At 41.9% G+C, this 13,697-nt stretch overlaps 1 protein-coding gene across 2 annotated transcripts in view; it reads left to right on the forward strand.

Moving 5' to 3' along the window:
• The first annotated feature begins 2,396 nt into the window (after positions 1–2,396).
• Positions 2,397–13,697, forward strand: part of PAX5 (paired box 5) — a 308,938-nt gene continuing 297,637 nt past the window's right edge. For both annotated transcript variants that reach the window (XM_070742266.1, XM_070742267.1), the window contains exons 1-2: positions 2,397–2,439; positions 9,747–9,912. In XM_070742266.1, coding sequence (XP_070598367.1) covers positions 2,397–2,439; positions 9,747–9,912 — 209 coding nt within the window. The remainder of the gene's footprint in view (positions 2,440–9,746; positions 9,913–13,697) is intronic.

Raw genomic sequence — 13,697 nt, forward strand, 5'->3', positions numbered from 1 at the left:
AAGATATATGCACGTATGTGTATACACACACACAGAGGCGAGCGGCGACCCTTCCACTTTTGTCAATGAATCCTCCTTTCCCCGCTCGCGGGCTCCGCCTGCCGCCCTTCCTGATTGCTCGGCCGCCGGCTAATCAGGGGCCGCCTCCTCCGCTCGCCCTCCCCCCCCCCCGGTGTTCCCCGAGCCCCGCAGCCAATGCGCGCCGCCTCGTAACTTTACTTTTCTGATTGGAAGCCCCAGCGCTGAGTGACGGTGCCAGCCCGGAGGCAACGGCCGGGTGGCCGGACCGCGGCTCTCCTCCCCGCCCGCCCTTTTGCTCCACCCGGGGCCTCAGAGGGCCCCCCCCCACCGCAAGCCGCTGTCCACACGCCGTCGGTCCTGAAAGCAGCTCCCCGGCCAAGCGCCTTTCTCCTGTGAGAAGGAAGCGCGGACGACGGCTGAGGCTGGAGGGAACCACAGGCCTCCCCTCCCCCCCTCAGAGACAGAGAGATTCCAGAGGCGCTTGGGCCATTGAATGCCCAGGTGTGTGTGTGTGTGTGTGTGAGCCCGCGTGGGCGCGCGTGGGGGTGCCGCGCGCGCGCGCACCCCCCCTATGCCCGCCCGCTCAGGGAAAAAGGGAGGGGGGTGAGGCTTCATTTGGCGTCACCTCCCTCACGCGTTAATCCGGCCAGGTAGAGGCTGAGGCGCGCGCGCCCTCACTCACTCTCTCTCTCACACACACACCCCTCCCTCTCGGAGCCGGCCGGTTCTACCTGCTGTTTTTTTTTTCCTCCCTGCAGCCGGGTGAGGGAAGCGACCCTCCGCGAGGTGAGGCGAGGCGGCGACGCGCAGGCGCGCGCGTTCTTGGCCAGCGGGGAGCGCCGCGCGCTGTCTGCCTGAGGGGAGAGAAAGAGAGAGAGAGAGAGAGAGAGAGAGAGAGAGAGAGAGAGAGAGAGAGAGGGAGGGAGGCAAACTTTAAGCGCGAGCGGAAAGGCGCGCGGGGTAGAAAGCGTGGCGCGCGCCACAAGCAAAACACGCCTCTCTCCCTCCTCCGCGCTCTCTTCTCTTCGCGCGGCGGGGATGCCGCTGGCACGCTTGTGCTGCCGCCGCCACCGCCGCCGCCGCTTCCTCCTCGTCTCCTTTGGCGTCTCTCCAAGCGCAACTTCCCGCCAACTTCTTCCGCCGCCCGGCTTCTAAGTCCCTCCAAACGAGCAAGGAGGTGGCGGACTTTGCCTCCCATTTCCCCCCTCCTCTTCTTCTTCTTCCAGACTTGGGACCCCCCTACACCCCTCCCGCCGGGTCGGCAGGCGTTTCCCCCCACAACCCGCCTCCGAAAGAAGCTCCGTCCCTCTCTCTCCCGGAGACTCTCTTCTCTGAGGCTCGGGCTCAGCTGACCGCCCACCTCCGGTTCGGGCAAAGGGAAAAAGAGAAGGCGAAGAGAAGGAGAACGAAGAAGGGGGGGGGAGCCGCCACATGCCCTCAAACGACACCCCGCCGCCGCTCCTCAAACAAAGACTGACCCAGGGCACTTTCCTCGTCCCCTAAACTAAGCTGGCCTCGCCTTCGCCCGGAGACGCCGCTTCTGACTTATTTTGCGAAAGAAAGAAAGAAAAAAAGAAGGGAAAAGAAAGATGGATGGAGAGATGAATGGATGGGTGGGTGCTGAGAAGTGACCCCCTCTTACACACTCATTCACACACACACGCATTCACTCTCTCTCTCACACACGCATTCACTCTCTCACACGCACACCACCCGGGATCAAAGCTTGGGAGTAGCCGCACGGCAGGTGCTCGGTCCCTGCCTCCTCTTCTCTCGCTTCGCCGTGGAAGATCTCCTTTTTGCTGGGCTCTTCCCGGGAAAAGACCGCCCCTCCCGAGACCGGATCCATGGCCCTCTCCTTCGGGAGGCGGGGGCAATAAAGGCGCCCCAAGCAGAGAAACTAACCGGAGACCAACCTTTTGGCGGCGGGAGACGGTCGAAGTCGGAAGGGGTGAAGGGGGAGAGGGGGGAAGACGACCGGGCGAAGATTCAAGCCACCCAGCCGGACAACCCGAGTCCTTTCCCCCCTTCGAGCCCCTTCCGCACGAAAGGAATAACTTCCCCGAGGATTTCTGTGGTTTTTCTTCGCTCTTTTTTGGACTTGGAGAAGGGAGATCTTTGCCTCTCCGAAGTCCCGCTGGGTCTTTCGGGATTGTATTCATGTATTCTTTTTCCCCCTCCAAGAAACAAAATGATTGCGAGCGACGCTTGTGACTAATAAAGCGCTCGATTCCCCAGACGAAGCGAAGTGGGGGGGTCCTAAGGAGTCTTTAACTTAAGCTGCTCTTGAAAGCGAAAACAATTTCCCCCTCTTTTCTCCGCCCCCCCCCGTCGGCTCAGCTTTGCCTCTGGAGCAGCCTGGATCACCAGCCCAGATGGAGATACACTGTAAGCACGACCCGTTTGCAGCGATGCATAGTAAGTAGAGGCGGCTGGTTCCGTGGTGTGTTTTTTTTAATTTTTAATTTTTTTTGTGCCCCCTCCTTTGCCTTTCGGCACCAAACTAAGCCGCCTTGCCTTCGCTGCGCTCCCCAGCAGCGCAGAGTGTTTGTTTATTGAAATGGGAGGGAGAGAGAGAGAAATAGAGGGAGGGAGGGAGAGAGGGAGGAGGAGGAGGAGGAGGAGGAGGGAAGACTGCTAGAGCTGAGACATCTTTGGGCATCTCTGGAGAGAGGCAACAGCCGCATCGGATCAGCATCTCCCAAGCCAGCTCAGGAGGCTGGAGCCGGCCGCGTTGGCAGCTTTCAACCTCTTCCCAACTAAAGCTTAATTATTCCCCCGGCGATTTCCAAGGAGTTTAAAACCAACACCTAAGCCCCCAAAACCAAAACCTCCCGCTCGCTCCCTTCCCGTGTAAAACCACCGGCCGCCTTTGAAAGTTAACGCAGCGGTCTTGGGGACACGATCCGGTCGAAGGGAGAAGAAGATCGCCAAGCGCTCTCAGTTGATTTCCATGGGAGGGTTTCAAGTAAACGTGTGCGCGCTGTAACTCCTCCTCCGCCCAATCTGGGGCTCTTCGACCGGAGTGGGTTCGCCTTGGTTTCATGTTTAAAGAACTCATTCGCGGGTTCTAGGACCTGGCGGCCTTAAAATAATCTCCCCAGCCCAGATTAATTATTATTAGTGCGAGACGTTAGATCCGGGGCAAGAGCAAAAAAAAAAAAAAGGGGGGGGGACCCAGACCCAGTTACTTTACAGGCGCTCTCGGTTAAAGATACCAAGTAAGTAAGTTGCGCCGATTTCAAACAACCTACATTTAGACGGCTACTGAGCAAATAGCAGGAGCCTTTCCCCCTATCCCGCATTTCTTTCTTTTCTCATTCAACGTATTTTTACTTCTCTTCCATACATTTTGATTCTTTGCGTTTACCCATTGCTGCTCTTTCTCTGGCTCTCGCTATCTTACCAAGTTCAAATCACCCAGCTAGAATATCGATATCTACGTATTGTAATTAGTCGCCTCTACGGATATAATGGGGAAAAATATTTGAAATTAATGCTAGGATTGCGGCAGCCCATCTGAATTGAATGCCCTTCTAAGAAATCTCGGAAATAGTCTTGAATATATATCAAGCACTTTAAACCAAAAAGTGTGTAATCTGTTGACGTTTCCTGAGCTTGGGTTCTAAAGCGACGAGAGCGGCTGACACTAGTATACACAGATATAACAATGTTTATTATAAACATAACACTAGTAAGAAAGAAACATTAGGACAGGGGACGGAAGGCACGCTGGTGCACCTATGTACTCCCCTTACTACTAGTAGTAAGTAGTAAATAATAACGTAGTAGAAGTACCCTTACTACTGCTTCTCCTCTCGGCAACAACAAATTAATGTACCGGCGTGTTTAAAAATAGCCGGCGTGTTAGCAGCCATGGATAATATATTTGCTTGGGATTTGCTGTGCCTGAGAAGATCGGGGGAGATTTTTCATGAATGCGGGGTTATGAGAAATGACACCGTCTCTCACGGTGAGTTAAATGCTGGATTAGATCCAGAGGCTTCGAGAAAACCTAGGAGAGGACCCAAACACATTTCTCTCGTGCATAGCAGGCTTTTAAGGAAGACAAATGTTCTTTTGTGTTATCTATTTATCTACCTAATCGTTTGCTCCACGAAACCATTTCATGCTTCCCCCATTGGATACACAGAATAAGCACCAGATAGAGAAGTCAGATGGGAAACTGTTGGCGAGGAGATACCATAATTCACCTTCAGAGGAAAGGGCCTGTTTGGCTGGCAGTATCTAAATTAGAAATCTGTAGGAAAAGCTCATCCGAAACCAACCAGAACCAAAAAGAATTTGGGGGGGTTTATGAGAGGCATCTTATTCTAGGGAAACAACATTTTCATATTTAAAATATGGGGGCAGAAATGTTCAAACCGCCTGCCGTTCCCTCCTCCTCGCTGGAAATTCCTTTGTGTTAATTTGAAGAGAGGCCGAGTGCGGAAGCTGCGGGGAAAGGAGCCTCCATTAACCAAAACAAGGGTAGATCGATATCTTCTGCAGGAATGTAAGGACAACAAAAACAAACCGGAAAAAGTGTGCCTGTCAATTCCGGGGTGGGTGGGTGGGTGGGTGGATGAACGAGGAAAGAGCATCCAATCCCAGCTGAGTTTTATACTTCTCTCTCCCTCCCTCCCCGACCCCAATGCCTTGGTGGTAGTTATTTAAATCCCTTCCTTCCTTCCTTCCTTCCTTCTTATTATTATTTATTGGATTTGTATGCCGCCCCTCTCCTTCCTTCCTTCCTTCCTTCCTTCCTTCCTTCCTTCCTTCCTTCCTTCCTTCCTTCCTTCCTTCCTTCCTTCCTTCCTTCCTTCCTTCCTTCCTTCCTTCCTTCCTTCCTTCCTTCCTTCCTTCTTATTATTATTTATTGGATTTGTATGCCGCCCCTCTCCTTCCTTCCTTCCTTCCCTCCCTCCCCACCCCTGCGTAGGGGAGAAAATAGCAAGTTGTTTTTCCAAAAGTGGCAGGTAGAGGATCAAAACGTGGCATTATAAGCCATTTACTCTACAGCATGGCCGCATCGCATTCGTTGCCGAAAAGCACCTAAAAATAACAGGCGCTGAAACGTCTCTGTAACGCTTCTCTAGAGACAAGCTGACCCGTTCTCTAAAGGAAATAATTTTAAGCAGAAAAAACTGACTAAACCCCAGCCTAGTCGTCAGCTTGTTAAAAGGCTTGCCCTTCCTTTCGCCTCACTCCTAAACAACTCCCTCGAAGCGAAGGGAGCTTTTGACCTGAACCCTTTGAACGAGGGGGAACGGCTTGGAAAGAAAGCACGCACATCCCCGCTTTAAAAGTCACGCGGAAAAAGCCCCCCCCAGCAATTTTCGGGGGGAAAACAAAAAGGGGGTACCCGTTTGATTTTGCGGGGAAAGCAAACCTACGGTCCTCTTCCTCTTCTTCTTCTTCTTCTTCTTCTTCTTCTTCTTCTTCTTCTTCTTCTTCTTCTTCCTCCTCCTCCTCCTCCTCTTCTCCCTCTTCCTCACGGTCTGGAGCAATGTTTCCATTTTAGCAGCTTTTTTCCCCACAGAAGAAGAATCTTAGGCGAGTTTCCTGGGGCGTCCGTCCTCAGTCCGTCCGCTCCCCCTCTTATGGATCTTTTCGGCATAATACCTCGGTGTTTTTCTCACCGGAGTTACTTGAAGAATTAGCTGGAACCGACTGTCCTTCCTCTCCCCCCCCCTCCGCCCCTGGTTAGCAGGGTAGAGCTAGGCGGTTATCAGCAATGGGCAAGCGAAGTCTTTAAACCTCTTTCAAACAGACCCTTCAAGATGATCCTCCTCCTTCATCTGTTGAGGCCAGTTTCCTCTCGTGGCTCGTCCTTTCATCAACTTTTATTCTTTTGAGCGCACACTTTTCTGATGTGCTGACGATCTGTTTGTGAAAAGGCATACTTTTGGGGGGGGGGGGGATGAGATCGAGACAAAATAAGCATTTTGGTTGCGGTTGACTTGCCTTGTGATGGGTTTGCTCAAAATGCAAAGAATTGTTGAGTGTCCAAACCAGACTCTCAGATCCATATTCGAGCTTTCAGATTTAAGCTCGCCCATCAAATATTTATGTGTCTTGGCAAAACCAAAAACGCATGGAGAAATTGAACATTGTTCAATTGGCATTTTACTGTAGAGAGATCAAGCTGTTTGCTATTATCATGTGCTGAGTCAGCTGAACTTTATAACAGCAGGAATGTCTTGAGGATGAACTTCAGATAATACTCTGCAGGCGATCAAAATATCTAAAATTTCCTCTCTAAACTGGACTAGACAGGCAAAAGAATATTAAGAGTTAAGGCTTAGAAGTGTGTCGGTCATTTTTCACTCATTCACAAATATGCACTCCAGTTTTTAGTCACACTTCAAGAGGGGCATCAGCATTTATACATGTATATTGAAACAATTTAAGACTCAAAGATTAACTGGCCTCTGTAATGCCTCTGTAATGATCTTTTCTTGGGGATTATTTATCTAACAATATAATGATCCAAAGATGCACCAGTTACAAAGATTAATCTTAGAGATGACTGTCTATATATTCATATCAATATCTTTATCTATACATACTGATTGAGCATATATAATGTGAGTGTTAGGCAATTTGTGTTGTTAAAAACCAACACAAATTCCTGTCCACCACCAGCATCTTAGGTGACATCTAACACCTTGGAAAAAAAATTACGCGCAGACACACATGGCACACTGAAGCACTTGTGCACATGCCCCACTGATTCTTCTATGGAAGTATTTGGAGCAGCTAATTCTTTCCTGAAAATTTGCAAGCGTTCAAGCTGATTTTCTCTCTGGGACAAATCAATTGTTCATGGAAGTGAAACTATTTTCACTGTATGCAGCTGAGCTGGATTATCTTGCATGTCGAAATATAAACTATAATCTCCCCATCTCATGTACTTTTAGCCTTCTTTCTCGTGTGCTGGGCTATTTCCTTAAAAGCAAGGAAGGTTTGGCTCATGATGAATCTTTCTCAGCACTCTTTCTACTCCCTGTGTTACTTTTAAATACTGGAGAGATCTATCTGCTAGGAGATAATCTTTGTGTGATAATAGAGAAGGATTACAGGGAAAACTCTCCCTGATGATAGGAGTTTCTTCTTATTGGGACTAGTAATTCCCTTGCCATCCCAAATACTTCTCCAGCAAAAAAGATGAGCATTGTAAATCTGGAGCTTACAATCACACAAATTCTGGAAGGGCATATCTGCCTGTGTTTGTTTGCAAATATTTTTACCACTACTTGCATTTTTATCATTTAATGGCAGAAAGAAATTGCAGATTCAGCCCATGTGAAAAAATAGAGGAAGCTCTGACAATACTATTTTTGCATTGTTTTCTTTCCTTGGCATTCTTTCCTGCTCTCTTGCTTTAGAGTGACTCCCTCCCTCCCTAGATTATTGGAACCAGTCTGAGTTTGGGAAGGTAGAGTAACAATCCTTCTGATATACACATACCACACACATCAAGTATGTATGAATGTCAGCTTTTTAAGACTTGGTCATTCATTTCACTATCACTTGTGCTTTTCAGTTTATTTTATTGTTTTTCCATAAAGGTAACGTTAATATTTGCAATTCTGGAAATGTAATTTTTACACTTGCTTCTGCAAAAATTGCAACATAGATAGAGCCTTGCAGATTTATTCAGTTGGGCTACAATATATTAAACTGCTTAAACCCCACAAATACTGGCTGAGTTTTAAACAGTTCAGCAGCTGTTTGCTGTCTTTTATTAACATCTGACTAAACTGTGTAGAGGGACTGCAATTATTGTAGAATTAAAGCATTCCCTAGTCTTAATGGAAGTTCTACCTCAAGATAAAATGGATTTTCTCTCTGTTTTTATGCTCCTCTCTTTCCGTCCCCCACTCCCATCTTTCACTTCCTATCCTATTTACCCCTATATTTAAATATATATTTTGGATACATTGCAGCAATAATACAACATATTACTGTCTGCAGGTCTGTTAGCTTTGGAAAGCTGCAGTGTTTACTATCTTGCCTTGTTTAACTAGTCCAAGAGACTCAGTTTCACTAACTCTAGGTTGATTCCCTTGACAGTGAACTGTTTCACCTAAGAAACTGGAATTGACGCTCACACACCTCCAGATCAGAGTAATATACAGTGCATATTAACTGATAAATGAGATTTCTTTCCAAATTGCCAGAGTTCTAATTAAGTCTGTAAATCTATAAAACTTATATTTATCGACTGCATTTTTATGAGCTGAAATTTGCAAAGACATTGTAATTTTGAAGGATTTTTAAAAATAGTGCAGTTAAGACACTGAACAATAATTCTCTTAATATCAGAGACATAGTTAACGAGAGTAAAACACACTTAAACATTCTATTCTTTTAAAAATCTGCTAAAGTGTATTTTTAATTTTCGTTTATCTTTTCTTTCCTTCTTTCCTTAGATTATGTTCTAAAGATCAAACAAAACATAAAACTAGCTAAACTTCAGTTCCAGGGCAAAACATCATTTTTCAGTTAATCCTACTTATTCAAATTAATCTTTAACATGTAATAATGGTCTTTCACTATATATCAGTTTTGGAAGATATATGCAGACCCTGTCACGTTTATCAATAGTAACATTGTTGGTCTTAATAAACATGGATGATATAGTTAACTAGATTTTTATTTAATGCAGAGTTAGTAGATTGTGTTCAGTTCAAGCCTTCTGTAAATAGAGAAATTACTTTATTCAGTATTGCCAATAATGTTGGCTCTTGCAATTATTTGTGTTCAACATTTCTACTTCTTTATTATAGTTTGTCTGATGAACAATTTCAGAGTTAATTATATTTTCTCACGATTCCATGGCACTGTATTTCATGCTTATTGGTTTTATCCAGTTAGCTCCTATTTATCTAATTGGAAATCATTTTACACCAGATGTTTCAACTTATTTTTAAAAATAGTGAAAATGTACATGTACAGAGAAAAATAGCCCTGTCTCGCTGAGTCATGCAATATAGTGCCTTAATATTTTCCTAGGTATTGTAAAATATGTAAATCTGAAGTTATTACATGCACACAGACATTTATATAAGGCATTAATAACTGAGCTATGATATTGAAAGAAAAACAGAATACTTTTGGAAGTCCCATCAATGGAGCCACCTTTTAAAATCTGGCCCTATTTCCTCCAGAGATGTGCATGGCTTGGCTTTATTTATCATCAAAGTTAGACTGGCACACTTACTGTAAACATATTTACATGCAAGTAAATCTGATTGAATTTAATGATGTTAAAACAAGCATGCTAAGAATTTTAGCTTCATATTTGCACCTTAAATTTGATAGCTATCATTCATAATTTTTTGGTGACAGATGAGTTGCGGGCTGGCCTAAAAATAACTTTTAAGAGATTTCCCCCCCTACAAATTGGAGGACTGAATCTCATGCCACATAATCTTGGGTAATTATTGAAGTAATTAGAGTTACACAAGTGTAAAATTGCTATCAGTGTCAAATTAGGTTTTAGTAAATAACATTGTTCGTCCTCCTCTGAGCAAATAAACCATAACTAGCATTTTAGAAATGTCCAAACTCTTATGAAGAAGTTATTCAATGCTTAATGGTAGAGGGGAAGCCTTATAGCTGCAGGCCGCCTTTTAATTAAAGCATTTTCCAAACAGTCACAAAGATGTATTTTTTTCTCTGCTTGTTTTTTTGTTTATTTCCCCCATATCTTTCAGGACATGGAGGAGTGAATCAATTAGGGGGTGTTTTTGTGAATGGTCGGCCGCTGCCTGATGTTGTTCGCCAAAGGATTGTGGAACTTGCCCATCAAGGTGTCCGACCTTGTGACATCTCCAGGCAATTGCGAGTCAGCCATGGCTGTGTCAGCAAAATTCTTGGCAGGTAAAAGCAGATCAAAATGAATCAGACCAATTCTGGGGGGGGGGGGGGAATGCATGGTGTTTGTGTGTTGGAATTATTCTAAGAAATAGTTCAGCTAGCAGAAAGATGACTAAGCCAATAATATGAATAGTTAAAAATTGTGGCTGGAAAACGCTTTATTTACATTCTTGAATTTGTGATTTTGGTAACATGTATCATAAGCTTCCTACTGAATCTCTGAACTGAAAAATTGCCAGAAGTTATTGCTTAAGTGAAAGGAAAACTTGTTTCCTTTCTGAAATCTAATCCGTGCTAATTTAGTGTTTTAATTTAGCAATAATTCTACTGGCCTCTTTGAGTCTACTTTCAGGTAAATGAATTGAAGTGCATGAACTTCTGGCTTTAATATTTAAATGTACATTTGACTGAGGTTTTAGGCTGCAGTCCAAATCATAAAATTATACATACATATATAATTGTCAGTGTGTGTGTATGTGTATGTATATATGTGTGTGTAACATATTTTTGCTGATAATGGAAAGGAATATATATAATTTTATTTTGAAATGGAATTAATTTGGAAATAATGACAAATTGCATATACAAAAAATGTAACGATACTTCAGTTTTGTTGTTCTGATCTAAGCAATTCTACAACAGTAACATTTATTTAAAAAAACCAAAGAGGACAATTTCCAATAATATAAATGTAGATTAAGAAATGGTATGTGCGAGATAGCATCATAATTTTGAACATCAATATAACGCTTCAATGAGTTTTTACTCAATTTAATAAGATTGAACATACACATTAAATTTGTGTAAGGGAAAAATAAATTAGAACTACAGTACTTAGTTAATTGTTCTCATCAAAGGTAGTCTGTAGATGTACCGCATGTTTTCCTAAATAAAAATCTTTCATTCTAAAATTTGTCAATGTTTTAGGTGTTATGGATATATTGTTTCCTCTTACCTGAATAGTTAGGTTTTTATATTTGCAAAAGTTAGAAAAAGTCAATATTTGGCCATCTATGTAACAATTTTGCACGGAACTACTTGGAATGATGGCAAAAATGAACATAACAGATTTGATTAAATTTTACTATGTACAAGACTAAACTCTTATTTTTTATAGTTTCCTACATGACATTTTAAAAATCACTTCTATTACTTCTTCTTTACTAGCTAGCTATAGCATACAGGTGTGAAGCTCTGGATCTAGTATTGTAAACCCAAAGTACAATTTCTAATGAACTTGAGCAGAACTTTTATTTTAAATATTTTGCTAAATTATAATCCATTAAAAACTTATTCTTTAATCTAATTATGTAAGTTTCTTAATTGTGAGTGCAAAACCTTCCCACTGATATTAAAACATGATGTTTAACACATTAAATATAGCTATGAATCTGATTTATGTCTATACTTTGTGTTGGCTGTTGGTCAGCAGAAGACATATAGAAGGTCAACAAATATATAAAATGGATCTTTTTTCTTTGCAATTATTTCATATAAGTATAAATATGTATAAGTATAAATAGAGAATGAAACACGGTTGTAGGTTTATATATGGGGAAATATGACTTTGTGTGTGTGCACATGCGTGCGCTAATATTGAATCCTAAAATAAAATTAATTCTGGAAATAGTTTTCTGATTTTAGCAGAACTGCTTTTTAATAAATAGCCTTATAAGGCTGAAGTGTTAAAAGTTGTAATGCAATGTATATTTCTTAAAAGAGGCAAGCTGGTAAATGCAAGGAAAATAAGTCAGCAGTATTATACAAATTTTAATAAAAGTATACATATAATAAAAATATTGTACACATTTTCATATATTTTATTTTTATATTAGACAAGAACATCAATATTTCTGGAATGTTAAGTCCTATTTCTTAATGTCAGATGTTGGTTTTATGGTATCCTGCTTTATTTTCAGTGTCATTTTTATTGGTATCAATGACTGAAACAAATAAGCAGACTAGAGAGAACATGTAATAGTTTTAATGTTTCAGAATAGATTTTGTATTAGAGGTATTTGCATTATTATGGAATTAAGAATCAAGTTCTGGAGCTTTGTCACTTAAGTTGTCAATAATAAATTGAAATTTCATAGCTCATTATTTTCATAAGTAATAATTACAGTTCATAAAATGTCAGTGTAATTGGGGAACACACTTTCCTTCTCTATGTTTGCATCTAAAAACTAAGAAGCCAAACATATATGAAGTTTCATTCCATCTTGAGAATCTGTATTTCTTAATTTACAAGTTTTAAGTTTAACCATGGGACAAAAGAAATAGTTGGAAATACAAAATATATAACAATAATTTGTTAGGAGTTATGAATCTGTAGCCAATAGTGCTTGAGAATATCATTACTAGAGGTGTGTGTAAATGGACAGTATGATGAATTCCAAAAGTAACCATAATCTGAACGTGAGCAAATTTGGGAACTTTTTTGGGTCAAGCCAGGATTGGAAAGCTATAGCTATCTTCAACTGTATATTAATTTGTAAAGTAATCCAGTTTGTATTGTTGTGTTTGTCCATGACCATAGTTCCCTCTAAGCTGAGCAGTGAGCAATCGCTCACTTAAAAATCATCATCAACTCAGAGTTTTCCAAACCTGCCCAGAAGCCGAGAGGGAAAGAGTGAGAGGGAAGGAGAGAGAGAGGAAGAGAGAGAAACAGATAGAAAAAAGAGAGGAAGGAAAAGAGAAAGAAAAAGAATGGGAGTAAGGAAGAGAGAAAGAAAATCAAAATCTAGTTTGAAACTAGCTCAACTATTTAAGTGGCATTTTGATATTGATAGAGTTGCCCTATTATGAGCTCACTGTTATAGACACACAGTACAGTATTTTATTTTGAAATTCTCTGAGGCAAAACAGGGTGGGTTTTTTATTTGTTTGTTTGTTTGTTTATTTATTTAATATTTCTGTGCCGCCCAGTCCCGAAGGGACTGCCGCTCAAACACTATACTTTTCTGCCCACCCCCCCAAAAAATTAGAGGGAACACTTCCATGACACAAAGTAAATATTAGTGATTACTTGCTCCAAGGAAAAACTGGGGCGATAACATTAGGATAAAAAAAAAAATCAAATCCCAGTGATCAGATCTTATTTACTTAACTTTTTGGAACAAAGTTGGCATTTTTACTGATTGATCTCAAATCAGGTCCAAAATGTCTTCTTTTCAATAGTGCAACATCATTGGCTAATAGTTTAAACAGGGCCATTGCCTGCCATTGAGCTCAATAAAACAGCCAATTTAAGGGCCAAATGTCAAGTATCACAAAGAGGGTCAATTGTTATTAATCTGGTATTATTGTATTTTTACTAGTGGTGTTGGGGAGAGAGGTTTTTTGCATTTTCTACTTCATGCTGACAGTGCAATTTGACTGACTTTGGGTAGCATATGTACCTTGTTTTCCTGAATGGACGATGCTACTTACTCTATTCTCAGGCAATAAATTGTCAGACTAGTTAAGAGGCGTTGTGGTCTCTTGTTTAACTTGCTCCTGCCACACTTTCTTTTGGCAAGCCATTTTTCTCACTTTTAGCACCCCAAGAATGGGAATATAATTTAATAATTCACAGTGCCTTTAAAGGTAATGTATAATCACTCTAAAATGGTACCTGGCTATTCAATATTGATGTCAACTGCTTCCAGAATTTTCAAAGTGCTAAATATGACCAAAACTGAGATGCAACAATAAGTTATTAATCAGCAAAGCCTAAAGCAGGAAACTAAGCATTTTATTTTTTTAAAGTTCCATTGCATAAGTCTAGAGTAACGTGAAAAATGTCT

This window comes from Erythrolamprus reginae, chromosome 2 (genome assembly GCF_031021105.1).
Source record: "Erythrolamprus reginae isolate rEryReg1 chromosome 2, rEryReg1.hap1, whole genome shotgun sequence".
In the NCBI taxonomy this organism is placed as follows: domain Eukaryota; kingdom Metazoa; phylum Chordata; class Lepidosauria; order Squamata; family Dipsadidae; genus Erythrolamprus; species Erythrolamprus reginae.